This window comes from Tenrec ecaudatus, chromosome 7 (genome assembly GCF_050624435.1).
Source record: "Tenrec ecaudatus isolate mTenEca1 chromosome 7, mTenEca1.hap1, whole genome shotgun sequence".
Lineage (NCBI taxonomy): Eukaryota > Metazoa > Chordata > Mammalia > Afrosoricida > Tenrecidae > Tenrec > Tenrec ecaudatus.
The window spans coordinates 2,439,451-2,466,781 of NC_134536.1; the positions used below are offsets into that span (position 1 = coordinate 2,439,451).

Consider the following 27,331-nt stretch of genomic DNA (forward strand, 5'->3'; position numbering starts at 1 on the left):
GGCGGGGCGCGGGCGGCCCGCTGGGCGAGGGGCGCGGGGATTGGGCGGGCAGACCAGGGGAGCGCGGCCCACGCGGGCCAGGGGGAGGTACCAGGCCCGGGGGCGGAGCCGGAGCGGGGCGGATCCCTGCGGTCGAACGGGGCGGAGCCTGCGAGGCCGGAGCGAGAAGGGAAGGAGCAGGCGATACTGGGGCGGAGCCATGTGCGTGGTGGGCGGATCCAGTGAACCCTGGGCGGAGAGGGGGCGGGGCTAGAGGACCCGCGGGCGGAGCCTGGCGTAGCAGGTGGACCCGTGGGCGGAGCCGCGCGGAGCAGGTGGACCGTGGATGAGGCGGATGAAGCCGGGCGGGGCCGAGGGCGGGACCTATGGGTCAGGGGCGGGGCCGGGGCGGGGCCGGGGGCGGGCTGGGAGCCGGGTGGAGCGGCCCCGCGGGGAGGCTGAGCGGGCACCGGCGCGCCCGCCCTTTGTCCCCGGACCGCGCCGCCGCAGGGACACAGCCGGCGCCCCTGGAGGTGAGGGCCGGCGCTGGGATGCCCGAGCCTCCCGCGCGGCCCGCGGCTCCCGGTGGCCGGCGCGGGGCCCCGGCGCGGGCCATGGACGTGAGCATGAAGAAGTTCACGGTACGCAGGTTCCTGTCCGTCTACCTCCGCAAGAAGTCGCGCTCCAAGAGCGCCAGCCTTGGCCGCCTGGAGGTACGTCCCGCGCGCGGCCCGGCGCCCGGCAGCCACTTCCCAAAGTTGCGCTAAGGCCCGGCCACTCCGAGCCTCGGGGTCGTGACCTGGGATTGGTCTTCCGGCCGGCCCTTCTGGCCCAGCGGGGTCTGGACCCTTCCGAACAATAGCCTTCCGGGCCACTGTGGCCCGGGGCCGGGCGGGGGCCGCCCAGCGCGCTGCCGGGAGCATCCCCGTGGCCCGGCCGGCCGCCGCGCCCTGTCCACCGCCCCCCAGGTGCCTCACGGTGGCTGCGGACCCCTCGTCTGGATGGAGCAGCGCGGGCAGCGGGCAGCAGCAGTCCGCCTCGGCCAGTGTCTTCGGCTCGGCGCAAGTGCCTGATGCAATCTCGTTGGTGCAGCCGGGGGCCGGGGCAGACTTGTCCGGAGCGCTCGGACAAGGGGTGGGGGTGGGGGCGTCCTCTCGCGTGCCCTCGGCTTGTCATCCTCCGGTCCCCAAAGCCCCGGTGGACAGTTGGTTGTGGTGGTTCCGCCGTGTTTTGCAGGAACAATCACGTTGCCCCTCCATCCCTGCGTTCCTGTGACATTGTTGGATCGGAGCAAGGAATGGAGGCTTTGTGATGCCGGGAGGGGGGAGACAGCCCTCCACTGCCCTCACTCTCACCTTCCCCACCAGGGGGTAACTAGCATGGGGCCAGGGAAGGCTGGGGCTTGCTTCTAGTGAAGGCAGATCAGAGAACAATGTCACATTTTTCATCTCTGGAGTCTCTGTCCCCACTGCCATGGCAGGAGACACTGGCTTGGCTTCTGAAACAATTGCTGATCTTTTGAGCAGAGCGCAGGGTAGACAGGAAGGCAGTCAGGGAGCATCTTGTCGGAAAGTTTCTGTTCTGGGGGTGACAGGGTGTAGATCTGAAGTTCCTGGGTTCTGTTTTTGAGTTTGAGGGAAAGGCACCGGGTCCGTCCACTCCTCTGTCAGCCTCTGAGGGCTTGCTTTCAGCCTAACCTTGACCGAAGCAGTCATAAGTCATTGGTGGCCACCACTTTTCCTGGACTCCGGCAGGACCCCAGGATGGGGTTGGCTCCTTTATCAAAGGAGCTTTGGCTGCCCGTTTCACACCAAGGCCAAGCCCCGTGGCCAGCCCCTTCGTGCCTGTGTACTGTCCTGTCCACAGGCAGGCAGACCACAGCAGCACAAGAATGCACTGGCCGCCTGCTCCTGAAACCCCTTAGCCAGCACGCGCCTCTCTGATTTTGTGGTTTGCTCACCCGGGAGACTGGAGTGCAAGTGTTCAGGAAAATGGCAGCATGGGGAGAGCAGACCCCAGGGGCCGAGGCCACCAGGATGCCAGTTTCTACCTAGCCTGAACAAAGGGGCTCTCCCATATAAAGGGAAAGCTGACTGGAGAGAAATGGCCCGGGATTCGTGAGCCAGGCTGGGAGAGGCTTGTGAAAACGTAGGTGGGCACAGCTTACCATCCTCGCCACCGTGTCGGGGAGAGAAACCCTCGAAGCTGAAGGCCCCACAATCCTCACTGCGTCTGAGCCCCTGGTCGCAGCCACAGTGTCCGTCCAGCTCCTTCCTCTTTTTTTTTTTTTTGCTGCCCCTTTACTAAGCACAATATCCTTTACTAGGGACTGGTCTCTCCTGACAAGTCTCCATGGAGAGGTGTCTGGTCGTACTTCTTCCAAGACGGGGTTGTCTATTTTTCTGGCAGGCTCTGGGATAATTGAGCCCGTTGTTGCAGCCACCGTGTCAGCCTAACTCATGGAGGATCCTGCTCTTTTTCAGTGACCCACCGGAAAGATGCGTCCCTCCAGGAGACGTGTGCTAAGTAAGCAGGATCACGTCCCCCAAGGAGCATCTATCTAGTTGTGTTTTCTCTGAGGAGGATTTGTTCCATGAAACAGTCACTGTGTGCCCACAGTGTTGTGACTGTGATGGTTCCTCTGTGATCTTTGTTTGCCACCATGCAGCTCCTGCACGTCTCTGGGGGACTGGAACACCATGGTTTGAGCCAGGTGCGCCTCAGCCCTCACAGGGACAACACTGGTTTCGACGGGTGCGAAGAGGTGCTTTGGCACAGCCTTGCGTGGTGCAGACAGGTTGCTAGAGTTCTCAACAGCTGCTTCCGTGCACGTTGTCTGCTGATCCAAGAACAAAGACATCCTTGACAACTTCGAGGCCTCTGAGTTTTTCACAATGTTGATTATCGGTACAGTTGGAAAGATTTTTGTTGGGCCCTGGAGACCCCCAAAATACAAAACATGACACTTGAATTTAGTGAAAGAAATCTAGTAAGTGGCAGTCCCTGTACTGTCTTCCATCCAATATGTCCCATGTTCCTTCTCATGTGTATTACTGTTCGTTCCTTCCCAGAGAAGCTGACCTCTTCATTAGCATCTTCATGATCAGTTATAGGCCAGGATGCTCTAGCTGAAATAACGCAGTTCAGTTGGTGGGGGAAGGGTACCGGTATTACATACGTATAAAGTGCTTGCTCCGGATGCATATTCACTCTGTGTGGGCTAATGAGCAAGCCAACTCCTTCACGGCTCTTTGCAGTCGTTTCTGTGAAATCTGCATCTTGGAATTGGCACAGAGGCTTATAAAGCTTTGACTTTTGAAATCTGAAGCCTGGAGGCATGACCTGGAGAATCCCAGTAATGTTTAACACAATGCTGCCTTTATTAAAAGGACTTTTGGGAGGGGGCTGGCAATGGTGATCCTGCTCCTGGTGTTAAAGTGAGAGCTACAAAGAACATGTGACAACGGATGTGTAAGTGGATAGTTTGTATCAGCATCATGGATATTTTGTATCAGCACCGTGGATATTTTGTGTCAGCACCAGACTCACTGAGATGTCAGCTACTTGGCTCTGGCAGGTAGAGTACAGGAATGGGGGTCTTACACAGACCCCAGGAACACAGCCTGGAATGCTCAGAGGTTCTGCGGGAGACCCGCTCTGATATGGCTCTGCTCCAGTTCCAGGGTGTCGGCATCCTGGCCTGGGGGGTGAGGTGGCTCCCAGGAAGTGCTCTGCAGGCAGTTATTGCAAGGACTGCACTGTCTCTTACTGAGACTGGGAGTCCTTTGGGGCTGCATGGCTGCTGGGGTTGGCCGTGCCCTTGCTGGATGAGGTATGGAGAGGGCTCCTTGTTGGCATTTCTTTAAAGGAGTGTGTGGAGGGCGTACAACCTAAAGTTAGCCTAGAGTTGTCTGGAATGAATCTGGACTTGAAGCAGATGCATCTACATGGAATTCTCAGTCCTGCCTTCCACCAGCTGGCAGGCAGTTCCTCGACTCCTCCATGCCTCGTTCTCCTCCACAGCCCCTGCTTGCAAGGCTGGCAGTGGGGGGATCCATGAGCTACTCTATGTCATAGGCTCCCAAACCGATTGGCCCTTTCACTCTTTTTCTGAAAAAGAAATTGCTCAGCGCCCTCCTGGCAATTAAAAACACTTGTGCTATTGTTCATAATCCAGGACAAAGAGTAGGTGTCTGCTTTTGCAGCCCCCCAAAGGGCAGTGTTGCCCAACTGGGAAACACTGCTTCATTCCATCAGAGGAGCCCTGGTGGTGCCATGAGGGGGTTATGTGTCAGACTGCGTAAGATCAGCGGTTCAAATCCACCAACTGCTTTGCAGGAGAAAGAGGAGGCTGCCTGCTCCTGTAAAGACTGACAGTTTTGGTCTGTCCCACTGGGTTGCAATGAGTCAGAATCAACTTGATGGCAGTGGGTTATGTTTGGGTATGTCATCGGGGGGACCAGTCCCTGGAGAAGGACGTCATGCTTGGTAAAGTGGAGGGTCATTGAAAATGAGGAAGGCCCTCAATGAGATGGACTGGCATAGTGGCTACAGCACTGGGTGGCACGGGTCAGGCTTGGGGTCCCTCTGAGTCTGAGCAATGTGAAGGCACCTAACAACAACTTGTATAATCTGCACGTGGAAACATTGGCTCAGTCTTTCCTTGTGAGTTATTAATATTAATGAGGCTGCTTCCCGGGCTTACTGACAGGTTCACCCCACTCTGTCTATCTGTCTTCTGCTCCCGCCTGGACCGACAGTCACCCCCATGACCACCCTGGGAACCGGTGGCTTATGTCAGCTCTGTGACCAGCTCCCTGCCTGTTACCAGTGGTCCCTGGACCTTGCCTGAGAGGCCAGGGAATGGGTGCCAGCTATCGGCTATCCCAACCTGTGTTCCAGATTGTTCCAGATGATAAGCCTGGTCCCATTTCGTTTGCTGAGGTGGAGTGGCCTATCAATGTCCCTCTTCCTGCACCTGAGTCACAGACAATATCTGTCTGCTCCTTCCCCCAGCAGATGAGTCACCAAACCTGCTGCCTGGCTGGCCCTCTGGGAGTGTGGGCTTGGAGGGAGGAGATGCTGAGGTCACTGTCACAGCCATGGTCATGGCGCCCGGGTGAGCCTCGGTTGAGTTCGTACCACCAGCCTCTCGATGATGTGCCAAGGATGCTTTCCTCACAATCACTCCGTCCTTGAAAGACCATTAAAATCCCCAAGGCCAAACCCACTGCCACCATAAGGATTCTATCGGAAGGATTTGGACGCATTGCCACCCTGTAGGGCAGCAGGGCAGAGCTGCCCCCTGTGGACCGGACAGCCTCATCTTTCTCACTCCATCGGAGGGGCTGGTGGGTTTGACCACTGGCCTTTCAGTTCACAGCCCCGTGTTTAACCCAATGGGCCAGCAGGGTGCTGGGTAAAGTCTCCAAACCAAGCTCACCTTACTGCCATCGAGTCGATTCTGACTGGTGGGGACCCTCTAGAACAGGGGTCCTCAAGCTTTTTAAACAGGGGGCCAGTTCACTGTCCTTCAGACCCATTGGAGGGCCAGACTATAGTTTTTAAAAAAGCTATGAACAAATTCCTATGCACACTGCACATATCTTATTTTGAAGTAAAAAAACTAACAGGGCAAAAACACCCAGCAGGCCCGATAAATGTCCTCGGCGGGTCGCATGGGCCGTAGTTTGAGAACACTTGCTCTAGAACCAGGTAGACCATGTGCCTGTAACAGAAGTAGAATGGAACCAACGTCAGACACCAAAGGCTAATGTGGAATCCCAACAGAGCAAACGGGAGCAGGTGCTTAGCAAACATCACAAGATGGTTAGGCAGCAGCCATGGGGGAAGGGGCTTCCTGGAAAGGTAAACATGACACGCGATGGGTGAGCTCTTCCAGCACTCGGGAGCCACCTGGAAAACTGTTTCCAATGAAACCCGCCCCTAGGGGGTTCTGAGGCTGACTCCTTACAGAGGCGGGCAGCCTCATCTTTTTCCATGGAGCAGCGGATGGAATAGAACCGGCGACCTTTGAGCCAGAAGCCAAGCATGGAACCGCTGCACCAGCAGGGGCCCTTCTCATTCTGCTACACAAGGATTCTTTCCAACAACGGCGTGCTGTGGTTTGTCCGCCCCGCCCCGCACCCAGCATGACACGCTTGCTGATATAGCTGTGCTGGTCAGAAGCTCCCAAATTAAGCCCAAGTGAGCAGAAAACGGCCCACGGGCGGCCTGTGGCGCTGCAGTGCAACAGAGAGCTGCAGACAAGAAGCCTGCTGTCCGATCCGCTCTGTGGCCATGTGGGAGCTGCACACACCCTGGAGTCGCTGGGGAGGTGGAACTGGTGCGCCTATAATTAAACCCAAGGCACCCACACACCTGGGCCGTAGGACAGGAGCGCCCTAGCCCCCAACCGCTGATCCTGCCGCTCTGCAAAGGCCGGGCTGTCTGTCACCAGCCCAGTGTGGTGTTCATCCTGAGGTTCGCATGGATTCCTGGAGAGATAGTAGGAAGTGCGCCACTGGGTCAGGGAGCCCGTGTGAATGCAGCCAGCAGATCCTCCAGCCCCTCAGTCTCTCTCCTGGAGCTTGACGGGTCACAGGCTGTCTTCACCCTGAAACTGCCCCTGGCCAGGCCACACCTCTGCCCTTGCAGCTGGCAAGGACCCTGCCTGCATGTGGGGAGCCCCCATTCCCCCCCCCCCACACACACTGGACATGCCCAGGCCCTGCTGGCTGACCACGATCTTCCTGCATCTGCCTTGACCATCCACAGAACCCCTTGAATGCCACCCCCTAGGCGCACCCTCTGTGCGGATTGGTCAGGGCCCTCTTGTGGTGACCTTGGGTAGAACAGAAAAGTGGTGGCCAGGCCCCAGGCTGGCTTCAGGGTCCTTATGTGAGCTGACTGGTGTCCCTTTGAAGTCAGCCCTTCCTGGGGAGGGCCCCTTCATTGTCCCTGACCCCGGTGTTACCCAGCATGGTGTCCTCTTCTAGTGATTGGTCAGGAGTGTTCTGGCTGCACATCCTCCCTGGTGGACTCACCTGTTCTCCCGTGGCCCATGGCCTGTGGCTGCTGTAATGTTCTCCTCCAGCAACCGCGCTGCTTGTGGCGGTTTCAGGAGCGCAGCAGAGTTGATTCTGGCTGACGTTGTGGGGTTAAAATCACCTGGCCTCCTTCTGGGCCCCCTTTAAAGCTGTCTCCGGGTTTTGTACTTCCTGCTTTCCCTTCAACTGAGGTTTTTCCTCTGTTTTGTTGGGTCATCGCTGGGCTTCTGTTTGTCTGTTGTTTTGTTCTGTGTGGTCTCCGGTATCTGAAACCCAGGCTGGGTAAGTCTTAGAGGCAGTTACCAGATTAATAATTGCCTAGGGGCATCGCAGGGGGTGGGAGGCGGGGGCGGGGGGTAAGGAGCTGACGACAGTGAGTATGAATGAGAAGAAGGTTCCAAAATGGATCGTGTGCTGAAAGCACAGCTCCTCTTGATAGGATTGAACTATCCAGTTGTTTGATATGTGGAGCATATGCCAATAGAACTTAAAAAAAAAGGAGCTTTTACCAGGTGCAGTGCATCATTGGCTCTCTGGACTGCTGCATCCGTGAGCATTGATGGGGGATCCAAGGAGCAAGCGTTTGTGGACTTCTGTTCCTCGTCATTTGCCACCGATCACTTGTAGGGCCACTTCCTTAGATTGCCCTTCTGTCCCTGCCCCCTGACCCACAGTCAAGCACAGCCCCTGCCGCACTCGGGAAGTGCCGGGCACTGGCTGTGGAAACGGCTGCCCTCGCCTTGTGACACATTGGACAGTGTTGGAGCTGGGCTTTGCCTGGCCGTGTGACTGACTTGTGTTTTCAGCAGCTCCCTCTTCCAAAGTGGGGTGCTGAGTCTGTCCTGGAAGCTCTGCTGAAGCCTGTTCACTTTGGGTGACCCTGCTGGCATATGTGAAGAAGAATGTGGCATCCGGCTCAGAGGGAGGCACATTCACAACTCACGATAGGCAGACGGCACAAGCTCGCTGCTGACAGTGAGGAGAGGACTTGGAGCAGGTGCAGCTAGAGATCCGGGACCACAGCCTGCAGTCTGGATGAAGACTCAGAGTGAAGAAGACCCAGATCCTCGCACCTGGACCAGTAAGAACCATCACGATCGAAGAAGGAAAGACTGACATTGTCGAGGGTTTCGTTTGACTTGGATCCACAATGGATGCTCCTTGGAGCGGCGTCAAGAAATCAAAGGGCACATTGCATGGAATCAATCTGCTGCACAAGACCTCTTTGGAGAGTTGAGAAGCGGGGAGGTTACTTTGAGGACTAAGGTGCGTCTGACCCAAACCATGGTATTTTCCATTGCTTTGTGTGCGTGGGAAAGTCGGGCATCGACTAAGGAAGACCAAAGAAGAATCAATGCATCTGAACTCTGGTGCTGGAGAAGAAGGTCGACAGTGCCACGGACGGCTCGAAGGACAGGCCAATCTGTCTTGGAAGAAGTAAGACCAGGGAGCTCCTTTGAGGCAAGGATGGTGAGACTTCTCTTGCATACTTTGGACATATCGAGAGAGACCAGTTCCTGGAGAAGGGTGTCGTGTTGGTAAAGTCGGGGCAAGGCAGAGGAGGAAGGCCCTCAAGGAGCCGGGTGGACACAGTGGCTGCAACAGTGGGCTCACAATCAGGACCATTGTGAGGGTGGCACCGGGCGGGCTGTGTTTCCTTGTATTGGGTGCAGGGTCACTGTGAGTCCCAACTGACTCGAAGGCACCTAGCAATGACCACTCCTGCTCCTGTATCACACAGAGCCAGCTCTGCGTGGTCCCTCCTGGTGAAGACCTTGGCATTGCATTATGGTAAACAGCCTTGCCAGACCCCTCTCCTTGACCCCTTCCAGATCAGAGTTTATGCTAGCTTCCCAGAGGCTCTGGCTCGGTGGAGAAGGGGCCTGGCATGATGGCTGAACCTACGTTGCTCCCGGGACATTCCTGGTGGCAGGGGCTGCGGGGTTATCCGGGCTGCAGTGTGGGCAGAGTTATGCTTGGTATAGAAAGTGACCCCACCCCTCCTCCTGCCCCCAGTTGGCCATTCTGTCTCCTACAAGGAATGAGTTAGAAGGGAAGACAAGGGTGTGGCTTTCTTCCCTTCACCAAAGAAGGGCCCCGGTGAGACGGGCAGCCTCAGAAACAAGTTTCTCTACCCTGGAATGCGGAGGTTCTGTTGAGGGTGACCTGGTGGTTTAGCACCTGAAGGTTGGTCATTCAAACCCACCAGCTGCTCTGAGAGTCCTGGGCTCCGGTGAGCCTTGCAGGGGGGTTCTCTTGTGTGTCATGGGCTGGCTGTGAGTCAGAATAAACTCTAAGGCAGTGGGCTTGGTGTTGGATTCTGAGGTTTCCCTTTGGGGTGATGAAATGAGCCAAGGGTGTCTGTCTTTCTTATCGGTACCGTGACAGACATGACAGGGGGTGGGGTGGTGGTGGTAGTTTTACAGGACAGACTTTTATTTTCTCACAGTCGGGAGGTGAGAAGCCTGGGCTGAGGGCACGGACTCTGGGGGAGGAGCCAGGTCTCTATAGAAAATGCAGGTCCTGCCACCCTGGCGCTCACGGGGCCCTCCCCATGATTGGGAACGCACCATTGTTTCTCATTGTACTTCCCGGGACATTTAGAGCCCCTCTGGGGATCTGTGCCCCTACTTCCAGCTCAGGTGGTGATGCTGGTGCGTGCCCTGCACTGGCCCAGCCACGCTGCAGAGAGCCCTCTTCCCATATGGGATTGCACTAGGGGTCCCAACACTTTCATGGGAGTGGTGAGGGGGGACTCACAAAAGACCCTAACTCAGGGCTATCGAGTCCGTGCCGACTCAGCAGACCTACAGAACAGGCTTGGGCCGCCCCTTTGGCTTCTGGGACTGTCGTTCTTTACAGGAGTAAAAAGCCTTTTCTTTCTCCGTGTAGCAGCTGGTGGTTTCAAACTGTTGACCGTGTGCTTAGCAGGCCAACATATAACCACTGTGCCGCCAGGGCCTGCTGCCATCAACTCGATTCTGACTTATGGTGATCCTACAGGCCAGGGTGGAAGTGCACTGTGGCTTTCCGAGACTGTCACTCTTGATGGGAATGGTGTGATGGCACTATGATGCTGGAAGATACTCACAGTGGCAAGGTTTTGGTGACATACATTTTATCGCAACAAGCAGTTTCTTTACAGCTCCTCAGCGAGCCCAGGAGAGCTCGGGGAAGCTGGGCTTTCCCCTCGCCTCAGCCAGCAGCTGCCTCCCTGCCCCCAGGGTCCCTGCCCAGGTCTGCCCACCAAAGGGTGCGCCCTCAGGAGGCCCCCAGGACATCCCCACAGCCCTGGCCCAAGGGTCCCAGGAGACAGGAAAGCCACCCGGTGAGGTTGACTTTGAGGAGGAAGGAAGGGGAAACGGTCAGGAAGGAGCCAGTGCACCTATTTTTAGAACACCCTCGGTCTCTTGAATTCTGCTTGGCTGGCAGTCACGTTGTGGGGGTGACAGGAAGCCGATGGCGGTCACAGCTTGCTGCCCTGGTCCCCGATGGCCCCAAAATGCAGCATGCAGCCCTACACCACCCCAACGTCTCTAGCACTGAGGGGTGGGGGAAGATCCTGTATCCGAGGGCGATGTGAAATCCTGTTCTTTGTCACTGTTGTTAGCTGCCCTTGAATTTGGGCCAAGACGTGGCTACCCCAGGCACAGTGGGATGTGTGAAGTTGACTGCCTCACGAGTCTCAGTGTTTAGGCAGTTCAGACCTGGTAACTCCCCTAATGTTGTGTAATACAATGTAATCAACACCCAGGACAGTCCAGCAGTCGGGAGGTGAAGGTGAAGGGCCAGCCCCTCACTCAGGTCGCAGCCCTGGTGCAATTGAAAGGAGGTTTCTTGCTGGGTCCGGATCCTGCACTTGGCTCCTCTGCCTCTGGTTCTTTGCACTTGACCCAACAGCCTGCCCACTTGTCTGCAAGACTCTGGGAGCCAGCAGCCTTGCCATCTCGCCTGCCAACCTTGGACTTGTTGCCCTGTGCAACCACCAGCCCGACGTGCCAACTTTAGGTTTATTATCCGCCTGCCTCTGCAGCTACCAGCCTGCTGTCTTCCCGCGCTCCCCCCCCCCCCAATCCCATCGCATCTTGACATTTGAAACCATGGGCCTGAACTGGACTGGGAGTAGCTGCTTCTCTGGGTCATTATCTTGATATCAGTTTCTCTCTATGTACAAGTGTGCTGGTTTGGCTGCTCTAGAGACCCCCCACCCAGCACAGGATTGGGCCTGGCGAGCCATCGCATTTTCATAGGGTGGCTCACCAGGCCTCGCCTCCTGCTCTGTCTCCCTGGGAGCTGTCTGTTCAGCATTGTAGTGATGTGCAGAACCCCAGTGACAGGAGGTGCATTGACTGGGGACTCAACCCCAGCCTTCACCGAACCACCCCATGCGCGCCAGGCCTCGTTCTATCCCGCCCCTTCCTGCTCACGTCCCTCTTAAGCACGAGGGCAAGCCAAAAGCAGTGCTGCTAGATTCTGAGCACACACGTATGCACGTCTCTGCGCTCAGTGGGTAGCTGCAGGCAGGTCCTCTCAGTCACACACGGCCTTCGTCCCCATCAAACCAAAGGGCGAGGAAAGAAAACCACCGCCGTCGGGTGGTGCCGACCAATTGTGACCCTGAAGAGGGTCTCTGAGGCTTTGTGAATCCTGCTGGGAGCCGTTAGGGGCGTCCAAAGAGACCGGTTGAAGCCCAGGTTTCCCAGGGAGCAGCATTCCCGGCACAGAGCTGAGGGCGCCTGCTGTGGGGGGCTCAATGGGGTCACCCCGATGGGCTTTCTCAGACACAGGACGGTCGTGTGTGGACTGGCCCAGTTAGAGTGACCCCATGGGCCCTAAAGGCAATCCTGAGCTTCCCTGTGCCAGGGAGCAGAGGAGCCATGGAGACAGGGAACAAGAGGGCATGAGGATGAGCAGAGGGCCTGTGATCCAAGGAAAGCAGGTGGCCTGGCACTGCCTTCGCCAAGGTGTCCAGCGACAAGCCATCAGGGTGTGTGTGTGTTGTTGTTGTCATTTTGGTAGGTGCTATCAAGTCATGTCTGACTCCTCGTGACCCTGGTTACAGCAGAATGGGATGTTGCGCGGCCCTGCATCATCCTCACGAAGTCTCCATCCTCAGCTCTAAGGAGCACTCTGGTTGTTCTGCTCCAAATACACGTTTATTCTTCCTGAGGGCCGTGGATTATTACACATGTATTAGTGTGTCTCACAGACTTTAGACATGCCGTCAGGAGAGACCCGTCCCTGGAGAAGGGCTTCATGTTTGGTAAAGTGGGGGGGGGGGGCAGTGGCGAAAAAGAGGAAGACCCTGGAGGGGATGGACCGACACAGGGGCTCCAACAACGGACTCACAGGGGACAATGATTGTGAGGGGCGCAGGGCCTGCCAGTGTCCTTTTCTGCTGTATGTAACAGGGCCCCGGGGATTTGGAGCCAACTTCAAAGCAGCAGTAGTGACAGTGGTGGCGGCAGCAGGCATAGGTCTGGAGGTGGACGCGGGCTTTGTCCTGTGGGAAAGAGCCTGAGCCAGTCCTGAACCATTTAATTCCAGCCCTAAAAGGTCCCCGGTGAGGGAGCCCCGTGACCGTCCATCCCTCCCTGTAAAGTGATCGCTTGGATGTGGAGGGGTTAGACCACAGAAGAGAGGCAGGGAGAGGGGCTGGAAGGTTCTGGAGAGGCAGGGAGAGGGGCCAGAAGGTTCTGGAAGGTGGCTGCCATATGGACAGTTTCTCCATTGACTCAAGCCAGTTGTCGACGGGGAGTGAAGAGTCAAGAGTGACTCCTAGACTTTGGACCTGAGCAATGGGGTGAAAGGTGGCCTGCTGGTCTGGGGTAAGAGACCCTAGTCCTTCTGCCATCCGTCCATCTCCAGCACTGAGGTCGTAACAACTTCCAGCCAGCTCACCCAGCTTCTGGACCATTTGCTGTACAGCTCCCCACAAGTGGGCGACTTTATGAACTGCTAGTAGGTTACTCAACAAGTAATCCCAGTACCTTGGTCACTTTATAAGGTTCACTGGCAGAGGCCACTGCGAGTTAGGGCTGGACTTTGTCCTGATGACTCAATCACTGGGCTCCCCCCCTCCGCTCCCCCCTGAGATTCTGCTTCCCACGGAGGAGCAAGGAGAGACCAGGAGCCTCGTCCAGGCAACGGCTCTGCCTTCTCCCTGCTGGGCCAAGGTGGACATCACCTCTCTGTATGTCTTTGTCTACTTTTAACGTTTTATTGGCCTGTAATTCACATGTCCTATAATCCAATATTCAGTCACCACAATTGATTTTAGAACATTGTCTTCTCTCTTCCACTCATTGTGATTAGTTCCCCGGTTCCCCCCAACCTCTCCTGACATACAGCCAAGGAGCCATTAACCCAGTTACCGTCTCTATAGATCTACCTATCCTGAATTTCACATATAGCAAAACATTTTGGAAAAAAAATATTAACAATAATAGCCAAGTAAAACAGAGAAAAACCTCAATAGAAAAGAAAGCAGGAAATATCGAAAATGAGAACAAATTTAAAGTAGGCCAAAGGGAGATAAAATGATAAGGTGATAGACTTTAATCAAACTGCTTCTGCAATAATTCACTTTTCAATATACTGTACACGATAGCAAGGCTATTCAAACCCCTGGTCCACGGTCAGATGGGACTCACCAGAGACTTAATCCACCTGCACTTCCCCTTCACTTAAAAAGAAAGAGAATTTTAAAACGGGTCAAAGGGGAGATCAGATGATAAGGTGTTACATTGTACCCTAACCCTGTCTGCCTTCGGTGACTTTACAATGCCCTGTCAGCTCACAAGGCCGTTCACATCCCTTGGCTACAGCCAGAAGGGATTCAGCAGAGGCTTCATCCGTGTGGGGACCTTGCAAATGGACTTTGGGCTTCCACTGTCATCCTTGGCCTCCTGCAAACCAGGTGTTCACAATTTAAACTCTGGTACCATTCGCTCCTTCAGATTTGGATTTTACTATTTATAATCCCTGAATCACACTGACTGGTTGACTTAGTTAACACCTCGCTTAGATGACTCCTTGTGTGAAGACAAGCCTTTAAGACCCCAGGCACTATGCTTTCTGATGGCTGGGCACCATCTAGTGTCTTCACCACACTTTGCTAAAGCGCTTAGACTCGTCTCGTCAGTGATCTCTTTATAGAGTCGAATGGTGGAGGAGGGAAGAGGGGAAGGGGCACAGTTCACAAAGGAAGGAGAGGTGGGTGGACAGAGATGCAGAAAGAAGGCTGGCATGTGGGGAAGACTCGGGAGTGGCCACTGGGGAAATGTAAAGGTGTGGGAGGAGGGCCAGGCCCCCAGGGACAGATCAGAAATGGAGTCTGACCTATGGGCTGGGATCAAAGTCTGCTAGTGAAGCTGTTCTAAGCGCACATGTCACATGTGTACCTGGGATCATACCAACCCTCAGTGTCCGTGTCCCTCTGTATATGGGAGGGGGGACAGTCCAGGGCCCCCACAGGTGCTCAGTCCCTGATAACACATGGTGCACACCCTCCCCTGGGCTTCTGGCAAGCTGTCGATTAGTGATAATCCTAAGACAGTGAACATGCTATGCAAATAGCAACCCCCCCCATCACCTTCCAGGGGCTGCCTTGACCATCTACTTGCTCTCCCTCTGCATACCCCCAACCTGGGGGTGGCTGGACCTGAGGGCTGCTGTACAGACACAACAGGGTGTTGAAAAGGAACTGGGTGCCCAGAGGCCTGGTCCTGGTCTTAGGAGCTCGGGGCCCCCAAGGACGGAGGCCAACCAGCAGTTCCTGCCTGGCTGGAGTCCTAGTGGAAGTGCAGTTGGAGGCAAGGCTAGGTCAGGCCAGGTGGGTGGAACCTAGAATTGAAGCATGCAAGGGTGTTCTGAGCAGAGACTGGGCTCGCCGGCTGGCCAGAAAGACATGCTGAGTACTAAGGAGGTGGTTCCAGGTTTTGGGGGGCCTGTTGGTCCTTCCACACCCGTGAGCCAGCGCTCAGAGCTCTGATGGTTAAAGGACTTGGCTGTGTACCGAGAGGGCTGTGGATGGAGTCCACCAGCCACTCTGGGAGGACGAGGAGGCTGCCTGGTCCCAGGAAGGTGTGCATTCCCGAGGCCCCTGTGTGCAGCTCCGCACTGAGTCAGACTCCAAGGTCTCCCTGCCCCTCCCCCAAGCAGCCAACACCCAGAGGGTCATTAATTCTACCTGTGACTCAGTGGGGCTTCCCCATCACATCAGCGAGAGATCAGCAGCCAGCCATTATTGTGAAAGCGCCCACTCTGCTGCCCCACCAGCTTCTCCATAACCCTGACTGTCTGGGCCAGAACCCTTCCCCCAGGCATTCCTGGCCCACAAGCTGGGCCAGCTAAGGCCTTCTCTGAGCCCCAGTGTGACATCTCCCACCCCAGCATGGATGGTACCATCCTCTCCCCCTACTCTGCCTGCGTGTACATGCACACACACAGGCAGGGTGAGCCCCCCTGATGGAACTGTACTGAGAAGCCCCATGGGCCACCCCAGAGCAGGTGCAGCCTACCTCAGTGCAGAATCTCTGGTCCCTCCAAAAGCAGAGGGTGGGTCACACAGCTCTTGGGAATGAGCATGCAGGTGGGGGAGGAGTCTGGAAGGGTCTATCTCAGTGGTTCTCAACCTTCCTAATGCCGCGACCCTTTCATACAGTTCCTCATGTTTTTTTTTTATTTTTTTTATTAGGGCTCATACAACTCTCATCACAGTCCATACATACATCAATTGTGTAAAGCACATTTCTACATTCATTGATGGCCCTCATCATTCTCAAAACATTTGCTCTCCACTTAAGCCCCTGGTAGCTAGCTGGTCCTCAGTTTTCCCCTCCCTCCCCCTCCCTCATGAACCCTTGATAATTTATGAATTATTATTTTGTCATTATCTTGCCCTGTCTGATGTCTCCCTTCACCCACTTTTCTGTTGTCTGTCCCCCAGGGAGGAGGTCACATGCAGATCCTAGTAATCGGCTCCCCCTTTCCTACCCACCCTCCCAGTATCGCCACTCACCACTGGTCCTGAAGGATCATCAGCCCTGGATTTCCTGTGTTTCCAATTCCTATCTGCACCAGTGTACATCATCTGGTCTAGCCAGACTTGCAGGGTAGAATTCGGATAATGATAGTGGGAGGGGCGGGGGGGGGGTGAAGCATTTAGGAACTGGAGGAAAGTTGTGTTTTCATCATTGCTACACTGCACCCTGACTGGCTCATCTCCTCCCCGAGATCCTTCTGTAAGGGGGTGTCCAGTAGCCTACAAAAGGGCTTTGGGTCTCCACTCTGCACTCTCCCCCCCCCCCATTCACTATGGTAAGATTTTTGTTCTGATGATGCCTCATACCTGATCCCTTTGACACCTCGTGATCGCACAGGCTGGTGTGCTTCTTCCATGTGAGCTTTGTTGCTTCTGAGCTTGTTTACCTTCAAGCATTTAAGACCCTAGATCCTATATCTTTTGATAGCCGGGCACCATCAGCTTTCTTCGCCACATTTGCTTATGCACCTATTTGTCTTCAGCGATTGTATCATGGAGGTGAGCACACAATTATATGATTTTTTTGTTCTTTGATGCCTGATAACAGTTCCTCGTGTTGTGGTGACCCCCAACCATGAAATTCTTTTTGTTGCTACTTCATTACTGTAATTTTGCTACTGTTATGAATTGTCATGTAAATATCTGATGCAGGATGTATTTTCATTGCTACAAATTGAACATAACCACAACTGAATATAAAAAAGACCTATCAGCATCCAGTTTAAGTTCCCATGGTACATATATTTTTTGCAGTAGTTGATGATTTTGCAGTACATGATTTTACATTTACCCAGTAATTATAACTCATGAAGTGCCGTTTTACCTCCAGTACTGCTGCTCTCTGCACAGTAGCTGCTCTCTACACGTGTGACTGGTCCGCATAAGTGACTATGGCGCCAACCCTGTCAAACACCTGTATTTGTATGGGCTGTATGCAATGGGGTTGGCACGATGTTATCATCATCTCCCCCTCCCATACTCGTATGTGGGTGTATCTGCATGTGGGTGGACCCTCCTGGAGATGGATATAGGAGCGGTGCTTTGGTTCCTAAGACCATTAGAAATATATGTTTTCCAATGGTCTTAGACGAACCCTGTGAAAGGGTCATTCGACCCCCAAATGGGTTGCGACCCACAGGTTGAGGACCGCTGGTGTAGACCCTTGGGTTGTTGATGCTGTCGGCTGAGAAGCGCACACACCAGCAGCCCTGCAGTCCTGTCTGAGGGAATGTTCCCTCTTTGAGCAGGCTCCTTCTGAAAGGGGAGGTGGCGGAAGTCCCAGGTGGCCCTGCACTCCACAATCCCATCTCCCTCCCCTGCGCCCCCCGCCCCTATGGACCTGGGGAAGGAACAACCATGTTGGAGACCCCCGTGCTGAGGGACAACCAGGACAAAGGTTTCATACAAGCAAGCAAACCTGGGAGCTTACCGAGGGGGGAGGGCAAGGGAGGGAAGATGGAGCAAGAGGTGTTTGCTGCGGGGAGGGGAGATAGTCTGTCACAAGAGGGAGCAGAGGAGTGGACAGGGGAGCTACTCGGTGGAGGGGGGTGGGGGGATGGACAAGTAGCTTAAGTTGTGCAACACAAACCGCATGGTCCAAAACGTCAACCCCCACCTGAAACCACAGTTCACAAGAGAGGATCCAAAAGTCTGTTCTGCAGAGAGAATCCCTCACCTTTAAGAAACAGAGATCTGGATTTGAGTCCTTTAAATGTTTTTCTGGAATAGGTAAGACATAAGAAAACAATAGGCCATACACCTACCTGTGGGCTCATAAGTCATGCTCAGAGCCCACTTATAACTCAGCTCTCATTTCTGCCTTGCCCACACGGGAGCTGCCGTCGCCCCACAGTCTTGAACTCGCATCTGTCCCCCGGTCTGGTTCATCCAGTTCTCTTTAACGCCCGTAGCAGCTAAGCCGTGCGTGTTCTACCGGTGTTGGGTCTTGGCTGTGAGGTGACTGGGGCCGCAGGGGGTGTCTTCCAAGGCTACGGGGTCAGCATCCCCTGTTTGAGGTGCAGCCGTGTTGATCAGCGTAGCTCAGGACAACCTTACTAAGTCCCGCAGAACAAAACATGCCCCGGCCCGGTCCCAGTCCCACGCCACGCTCCGTGGGAGCCGTGGTTGCCGCCACGGTGTCGGTCCATCTCGGTGGGGGTCTTCTGTCCCTGTTCATCCGAGGTCCCTTTGTGTTGTTGACAGGCCCTGTTTCTGAAGGGGCCTGTGGGTGATGCTGGGTGGGCACAAGGCGTGCTTTCTCTACACCAGGACAGGGGAGAAAGCTTCCTGGGTTCTAGTGCTTGGGGTCTTTGGCTGTGCTAGATGTGACCCCCGTGTGCTCTCGCCTCTGGTGGTGCAGTAGGCCCTCCCCCAGCAGTGGGTGCAAGTCCCGGTCCTCCCCACCCTCGCCTGCCCGCTGTCGGGTGGCCCTGGCTCTTAGCAACCCTGTGGGCAGCAGCAGGGCTTCCTTCTGTGTGTGAGCCCCGCTCAAGCTCATGCAGGACTGCTAGCGTTGGCGCAGGCCCTGTGCTTCACCCACCACGATGCCCTTTTCCAGCGGGAGGAAGTGTTTGTGAGGCCCGGGCATGTGGCATGGTGTCTTCTTGATGCCCACCCCGGACGACCCCTGCCCTGGACGTCCTTCCCTGGGGTGTTAGCGAGGTCCCCTCTGCCCTCCTGGCCTCCGCTCCCTCTCGCCGGTTGGTAGGAGTTCCGTAAATTTGCCCCGTCAGCGGCGGCAGCCCCCAGAAAACCAGCTTGTTGGCACTGAGTCCATTATGGGCCCAGCAGCTCTGCAGGGCAGAGAGACACGGCCCCTGTGGTGTGCGAGGCTGTGGATCTTGACGGGAGCAGACAGCCACAGCATTCTCGTGCAGTGAGAGCACTCCACCACTGAGCCACCAGGGCGCCTTCAGTCACAGGTACGTGGCTCAGCGGCTTCGTGTCGGGCTGCTAACCACGAGGTCAGCGCTGCAATACCGCCAGCTGCTCCGTGGGAGCAAAGTTACAGTCCTGGAATCCCTGTCCCATCGGTCACTACTCAATGGCAGCGAGATGAATTATAAACATCATCTGGTTGGGACCTTTCTTTTAACCTGTGACATCACTGGATGTCTTTCTCCTCTCGCTCTCTCTCACTCTCTCTCTCGTTAGGGTCCTGTCTGTGTCCTAGGTAGGAAATCCACCCTAATTCTGTGTGTTATGCCCCATTGACTAGAGAAACCAATGCAGGACACTCATATGTGTAAGAGAGCTTTCTATCCAGAAGTCACTGTATATCAAGAAAACATCCCAGCCCAGTCCAGATTGAGTCCATAAGTCCGAGACAAGTCCATAAGTCCCACTTCTGACTCACAAAGCCACATGCAATGATGCAGAATTCAGGAAGATCACATGCCGGTGGGTGTAGTTTTGTTTATTCAGTGTTGCTGGATGCATCTCCAGGGCTCTGGCAGGTCTCAGAGTGGCTTTCCCACAGGAAGTTGAAGGCAGAGAGAGAGTGAAGGAGGGAGGGAAGGGGGTTCCCAGGACCCTCCTTAGGAGAAGGCCACGCCCACAAGGAGGCTCCATCAGGCTGTGACCTGACTGACAGGTTGAACACCACCCTGCACTTTATCTGTCTCCAAGTTGGCTTGAAAATTTGTAACTTCCACGCTCTGAACTCATTTAAAGATATAATCTCTTTGCATCTGGAAGCTGTCCTGTTTAGCCCTGTGGTTGTTAACTGCCTGGGATGAATTCCCTGCATGGTCGAAGGCCCACCCACCTTCTCTGTTTGATACGAGCTTGTCCACTTCCCACTGGGTTTGGGCGGTTCCTGTCACACTGTCGGCAAAGCCACTCTGCACGCGCCCCAGTAAGACTGCACCCCATTCCACTTCGAAGCCAAACCCCGTCTCGTTGAAGGTAACCCACTGTGGCTTGCCAATCTGCCCCTCTCTGCCATATGGGGGAGCGTTTTCTGCTTCTTCACGGAGCTCGGAGAGACAGCTCATCACAGACACGTTCTCGGGCCCACACTCCCTGAGGGGTCTTCCGTGGACGTGCTCTGTAAGCTGCAGTCATCCTTGTCAGGTGCCTGGAGCGGGTTCGAACTCATGAGACAGAGCAAAGTACTGCGGGCCGGCGCCATCCTCACAATTGCCACTGTCTGAGCCCGTGGTTGCAGTCACTGCATGAGTCTGTCACCACTAGGGCCTGGCCCTCCACTTCATGGAGCATGGTGCCCCTCCCAGGGCCTGGCATCTCCCGATAGCATGTCCAAAAGGCACCGGACAAAGTCTCAGCCGATCCTGCTTCCAGGAGCATCCTGGTCTCTCCCAAGGCAGTTTTGTTAGTCCCTCTGGCTTTTGGTCAGGTTTGTTAGTCTCTCAGCTTTCGGTCCGTGTTCTCCGTCCGCATCCGTCATTTCCAGGCATCAGTTCTTCCAAACTCAGGGGTGCATATCCTGGAGGGGCTGAGAGCCCATCTCTGGGTCCCAGGTTTGCTCAGATCTGCTTGTAGAGAAACCGGTGGGGGTGGTTGTGGGGAGAGAGAGGCCTGGCTGGGTTCCTCTCCCCCTGTGGATGTCCAGTCAGTATCCTCTGAGCTGATCCTCAGCCGGGCTCCCAGACACATAGGTCTTTTCTCTCTTCATCCACGAGCACTTTTTAAAGGCGGGGGCAGAGGGTTTTCCTGTGAGAAATGCTGGCCACGCCGCAGGGGGCCTGCCGTGGGAAGGATGCCATCCAAGTGGCTGACAGTGAGCATGTCATTTCCTTCTGGTGTTGGTAAGGCCGTTCCCAACATGTGCAGCATGTTCACGGCGAGGAGCAGGTGCGCTTTTGGCACCGATTCCTGCACACTTCAACTTTTGTCTCTTTTAAAACATCACACACACACACACACACACACACACACACACGACACAGGCAGCTTCGTGGCTCCGTCTGCCAGATGCGGCATGGACAGCAGCGTGCGTGCTAAAGGAGCTGTGTTTGCACGCACTCCTTCATTCGACCAGTCGTTGGCCGTGGTGCTCCTGGAGGTGCTGCGTATTTCGAGATCAAGTGGGCACCCTCCTCCCTAGCGTCACAGTGGGAAAAGCACCGGGCCGCTATTCACAGGCTGGCAGTTCAAACCCACCAGCCGCCCCGTGGGAGAAGGACGTGGCTGTGCGTCTCCATAAAGAGCCACACGTGCAGGCTCCCCATAAGGCAGTTGTAGTCTGTCGCCTCGAGCCATCCTCCACTGGGTGCCCAGGGGGTGGGCTTCCTGTGTTGGGTCTCCAGATGCCCCCACTGGAGGTTCTAGGCCACTCCGAGGCCCCCACAGAAGAAAACCTTGATGCTCTCGAGCCGAGGGCAACCTCACGGCCAAGGTGTCCTGGTGCCCTGCTCCCAGATCTGCCCCACGCCCCCGGCAGCCTCGCTGACGTCAGCGGATCTCAGGATAGCTCCTCTGACCACGTGAGCACAGCTTCTTCGGCCAAGTCCATCCAAACCTTCACACGGCCCCTGGGGTCTGCGGTTGGCAGATACCACCTTGATTTGTGGTTTCAGGTCAGAACTCACCTAGAGCAGGCCTTGACCCATCGCCCGGAGCCTTCCAGACTCCTTGAGGGGTGTGCCTCTCCAGGGCTGTGGGAGAGTGGACTGGGGGCTGATGGACAAGGAGAGCGCCCTGGGTGTGCAGGGACCGAGCCTTCCCCTGCCCCTCCCCTGCCTCAGAGGATGGACTGCTGGGAGCCGACTGCCCCGGTGTGGGTGAGGGATGTCTGAGGGGAATGAGCCCCACCAGCTTCGGGGAAAGGCTCAGATGGTGGGGCCCAGCGAATAGAGAGCTTTCAGCACTTACCCAGCCGGCTCTCCCCGCCTCCCCTCTCAACCCCCTTCCGTGGCGCAGCGGAAAGAATGTTGTATACGCAGAGAAACTCCGAGCCCAAATATTTAGTTTGACGCACACAGCATACCACGGTTTACGTGGCGGGAAGCGGGCCCCAGAGCTAAGAGTGCAGGTTCTTTAAACAGATGTCAAGAAGGTCAAGGAGGTCATCCGGCTCCACGACCTCCCACTGAGTCTGGCATTGAAGTTTCCTCCGCACTGATGGAACCCTGGTGGCACAGCGCCTAAAGGCCCGGCTGCTAATGGACAGGTCCGTGGTTCACACAAACCCACTGGTGGATCCGCAGGAGAAAGACGTGGCGGTCGGCCACTCTGACTTCACGGCTTTTTCCCTGTGTCTTCAGACTTATTCTGTCTCTCAAGAAGCATGGATAGCTGTCTCCCTTAGGTCCTGGACCTTTCTGATTAAAATTGGATACTGTTTGTAAGTAGATCACTTCACGTTTCATTTCTACTAGTGGTGGAGCAAGTCTATTTGTATATATTTTTCTTGGTTCCAATCTCTGTTGGAAAAATACCCCAGAGAGTCTAGACATTGTTTACAGAGGTGCATGGGTTTGTCCTAGATGTGTGATCGGGGTCTTAGCCAAGAAAACATGCCCTTGATTCCTGAACTAAACCTGAGCACTCCCTCCTTCCCCCTGCCCCCCACCCTTTCCTCCTTGTGACCTGGGAGGCTGGAGCAGACCGTCATTGCTGCAGTCAACAAGCCACACGCCATTTGCTTCATGGGGTTCCTTGCAAGCCCCTCGCTGTGACCCCACTAGCCCCACCTCCTGCCCATGTTTCCCGCCTCCACGCCTCCCCTCCCAGCCCTCCTGAGCATCATCCTGGCCCACAGAGTCCTGCTGACCTCAGAGGGTTGGGTGTGCTAAGGTGTGCACACCTGTCTGGTTAGAGCAGAATGTTCGGTTCACTTAACCTGTGAGTGCTGACCAGCTCACTGGGAACACGTTAGCCTTCTATTTGGAAAAATCATGTTTGCTGTTCTAATGCTGACTATCTCTGACCGGCCCTCTGCCGGGGAGCCCCGGTGGTAGAGTAGTTACATATGGGGTTGCAAACCCAAAGTTCCCACGTTCAAACCACCAGCCGCTCCTCCGGAGAGCCCTTACCGAGTGACAGTCCGGGCAGCTCTCAGGGCAGTTCCACCCTGTCCTGTAGGGTCCCAGTGAGTCAGCATCGAGCCAATGGCAGGGAGGTGAGAGTCCAGCTGAGCTTTCTGCTATTCTCAAACCATTTCTTTCTAAAAATGTGGATGTTTACAAAGAACACTAACCAACAGCTTTCAGGGGAAACAGGTAGTCAGGCAGGAATGGAGGAACAAGGGCTCTGAGGAGAAGGGGATCAGACACTCCCTGCTCCCCGGGGGCGTGGGGGGGTCCATGGGAGCAGTGAGGTGCTGCCTTGCACCCCTCGGTCAGTGCCCATCACTCCCAGAGCATCTGCCTGTGAGAAATGGGGGTGCACCTCACACAGAGCTGGTGGGATGGTGAACTGAGATTGTTTTGGGGGGCCCACTCACTGCCATCTATTCTGACTCATAATGACCCTATAGGATGGGGAGCAGTGTTCCCGAGACTTTCTCCCTGGGCCTATCGCTGCCAACTCGCTCAGCCCTCAAAGCCTCAACCAGGCCTTGACTTGACCAAGCCTTGGGGAGGGACCACACGGGAGTCCAGCACCATGCTAGGCTCAGCTGACGACAGCCAGACCCCACCGAGAGGAGGTGGGAGGGCTCAGCCAGCAAGGGTAGTGGGTGTGGGCACTCTGTGACCTAGACTCTTCCCAGCACATGCCCATCCAAAACCAACACCGACCTCACTGCCCTGGGGCCCCTGCTAACTCACAGTGCCCCTAGGGGACAGGGCAGAGCTGCCCCTTGTGTGTTTCCGTGCCTGGAAGGGGCTCTTGACTGGAGTAGACAGCCCCGTCTTCCTGTCCCCCGGGACCTCGGAGTGGCTGGTGTGAGAAATCACTAGACCACCCAGGCCCCTACATCATGTTGAGTTGTGAGGCCAAGACCCAGGATGTGACTGTGTGATGTTCTAGGACAGCGTGGAAAAGACGCCGAGCCCCGTCACCTTTGCTGCAGTGTGTGTGGGGGGGGGGGGGGCGGGGGCAGCCAGGAAACCAGACAGCAGAGACTGAGCTGATCGCAGTGGGACAACTTTGCAATGATCACGTTGGTGTCAAAAAGGAGACAGTGTGTGTGTGTGTGTGTGTGTGTGTGTGTGTGTGTGTGTACTCAGACACTGGTATTTCCTTCACTACTATATATGTGTGTCTCTACATGTGTATGTACACGTCTACTCAGAGACTGGCCTTTCCTTCACTACTGTGTGTGTCTGTGTGTGTGAGTCTATGTGTATTGTGTGTACGTGAAGTATTAGTTTTGGGTTTTGGTTTTTTTTGTAGTCTAAATTTTAAATCTAATATCAGAGTCTTATTTTGTGATACAATTCCATCTTTTCTCCTGAAAGCTGACACTTGGAGCTTTAAGTCAGTAAACAGCATTTCCAGCACTGTGTGTCCGTGAGTCCAACTGGGTAGCCGGCTCTGGTCCCAGGGGCCCAAGGGAGAGCTCCTCAGGGGCCTGGCCAACTCTCCACTCCGGAGCCTCCTCCTAGGCTCTCCCCTGACACCCCAAGGAGTCTGTCAGGGCACCAGCCTGGCAGCCCCTGCGTGTCAGAGTAGAACTCGTTTGTCATGGTTGTAAAATAGAGCTGAGGCCACATTGGCCAGCGGGCGGTTTCCACAGGCTGTTAACGACCCCCACGACATCTCTCACCAACATCCACCACCAGACTTCCCGTCCCAGTAAACAGATGCTCACCACTTCCCTAAACAGCTCCCCCCGGCCCCCTACCTACCTCCTGTCCCGGTAAAACCCCAAACAAACACAGCCCTCTGTGGATAAGTCGATTCTGAAGGGTGTACAGCCTTGCAGGACAGAACAGAACTGCCCCCTGGGGCCTCGAGACTGCCGTCATTACAGGGCAGATGCCACGTCTTCCTCCCTCAGAGTGGCCACCGGCTTCAAACCTACTCGATTCCTGGTCAGTGTGTCTGGTGCACACTGTGTGCGCCCCCCATCCCCTAACCCCAATCTGCCTGCCGTGCTGGGCAGCTGTCAGCCGCGCGTCCAGTCCAGGCCAGGCCAGGAAACAAGGCACAGAACCCCTTCTGCAACGCATCCGTGCAAGCTTCTTAGTGGCAGACTTCGGACCCACAGCTGGCCTGGGGGGCAGGGGTGGGGGCAGGATCACGGTGTCTCATGCCACTGTGCATGGGGGTGGGGGGTGGAGCCAGGGCCATCACCTGCAACCCATGGGCATGGAGGCCCCTCGTTTCACTGAGCAGAACTGCCCACAGGATTCTCCTGGCTGGAACCTTGATGGAGGTCACGGGCAGGCCTGTCCCCCCAACTCCCCTGTGGCTCTGCTGCTGGGTGGGTTCACAGCTGCTTGGAAAACCCATACACCCTGTTAGCATCGTGGCCGTGCCGAGTGTCCTAATGGCCCTTGCCGGTGTCACCCCTCCCATCGATGCTTCTTTGATTTCCCTTATTCATGAAGCGGCTTTCACGTGGGCGGACACCAGGCGAGTGAGAGTCCCAGGCTTGGTCAGGTTCATGTCAGTCCCCACAGGAGCGTCTTTGTGTCAACCCCTTACAGAGCTCTCATGCAGCAGATGTGCCCCATGCACTACGGCTGCAGTGTTCATGCGTAAGAAGCCTTGGTGGCATAGTGGTTATGTATTGGGCTGCTAGCTGCAAGGTCAGCGGTTCGAAACCACCAGCTGCTCTGCAGGAGAAAGAGGAGTCTGTTCCAGTAAAGAGTGACAGTCTTGGGAACCACGGGACAGGGGAGGGTGGAGCAGTTTTCCCCTGTGAGTCAGGAGCCGCTCGGTGGTCATGGGTTTCAGTGTTTGAGTTACTCCTCCCCTGACTCCCACCAGCTGCTGCTGGCATGTGCACCCGTGTTTCCCCGAGCAGCTCTGCCCACATTGGGGCTCCCCTGCTCCTTGGGACCCACCTTCCCCCAGCCAGTGCCTCTCCTCCCACTGAGCCCTCCTGTCTGAACCAGCCTGGGCACCTGTGTGTGTGGCCTCATCTCACCAGTGGGACAGGAAGCCTGTCCATTCAGGTTGTGCCACAGGTCCCCTTTAGGTGGACATAAAGCGAGATTCAGAGCCTTTGACTCTGGCCAGCAGATGCCCAAACTGGTGACGTAGTGGTTAAGTGCTCAGCTGTGAACCCAGAGGTTGGCGGTTCAAGCCCATGCCCCCAGCACTGCCCAGGGAGGAAGACCTCATTATGTGCTCCTGTGAAGAGCTCATACGGCCTTGGACACACCCAGGGGACACACCCAGGGGACACACCCCACGAGTTAGAACCAACAGGCGGGCAGCAGCAATGTCCAGGTAGAACCTCTCACGAAATGAGATTGGAACGGAGGGGGGCAGGGGGAGCTGTGAAAAGTGAGGTCATCCTCCAGGATTTGAGCAGAAGGCAACGGGGCAAGGTGCAACTTACCGAGACACGATGCTGATTTCAGCAGCCTCAGCCTCTCCTGCTGCTGGCCTCGAGGGGACCCAGGGGACAGCCAGGCCATGGCTGGATCGATTTGCTGGTGAAGCCACCAGCCCTGAGCTCCCGGCCGGTGTGCATCTGGTGACACAAGGCACAATGGGAAGGTGGGTCCGTGCATCATCCTCCATGCTGGGATGGATTCCAGGAGTCAGAAGAGACTTAGAAGCTTGGTCTCGAACTAAGAATGGTTAAAACCTAAGGAAGAAAGGATGAGGTCAAAGACGGAACAGAAGATTTCAGAGGGCAGCTCTGGAAGGCAGTATTCCAGTAAAATATGCCAGGGGCTGGAGTTAGAGGGCCACCAGGGAAGAATTTGCTTAGCATGGCTCAGCCTGGAAGCACGGAGGAGGAAATGCAGGCCTTGGGCTGCAGTACTGACAGATTCTGTGGGCAAAGGGCAGCAGAAGGATGAAGGAACTAGCAGGACCAGGGGAGCAAGACGCAGTTGAGCCTAGTCAGGAGCGAGCGTAAGATCAAGGAAGGAGTCCAGCCTGCCCTGAAGGCACCCTTGAAAAGCCAGGTAACAGGACGTGGTGGATATTAACTGAGATGTTTTAACAAGCGGATGCAAGTCATCTATGTGGAGACTCTCGGGAGACCACGACCTGGAAGGGACCTGTATTTGTGCCCATTCCTGGGGACGGAGGCTGTCAAAATCTCAAAGGGGTACTTCCCCTCCAGTGCAGGGTCTCGTGTGCCCCTGCAGGAATCGGACGTGGAGGAGAGTGGGCCCCAGCGCCTGCGGGCTGCACACCACCCTGGGGATGGAGAGCAGCCCCA

General features: G+C 55.7%; 1 protein-coding gene across 1 annotated transcript in view; it reads left to right on the forward strand.

The window, feature by feature from the left end:
- The first annotated feature begins 409 nt into the window (after positions 1-409).
- The window catches only part of RPS6KA2 (ribosomal protein S6 kinase A2), a 76,232-nt gene continuing 49,310 nt past the window's right edge, over positions 410-27,331 (forward strand). Inside the window, exon 1 of the mRNA XM_075554274.1 lies at positions 410-692. Coding sequence (XP_075410389.1) covers positions 531-692 — 162 coding nt within the window. The 5' untranslated portion in view covers positions 410-530. The remainder of the gene's footprint in view (positions 693-27,331) is intronic.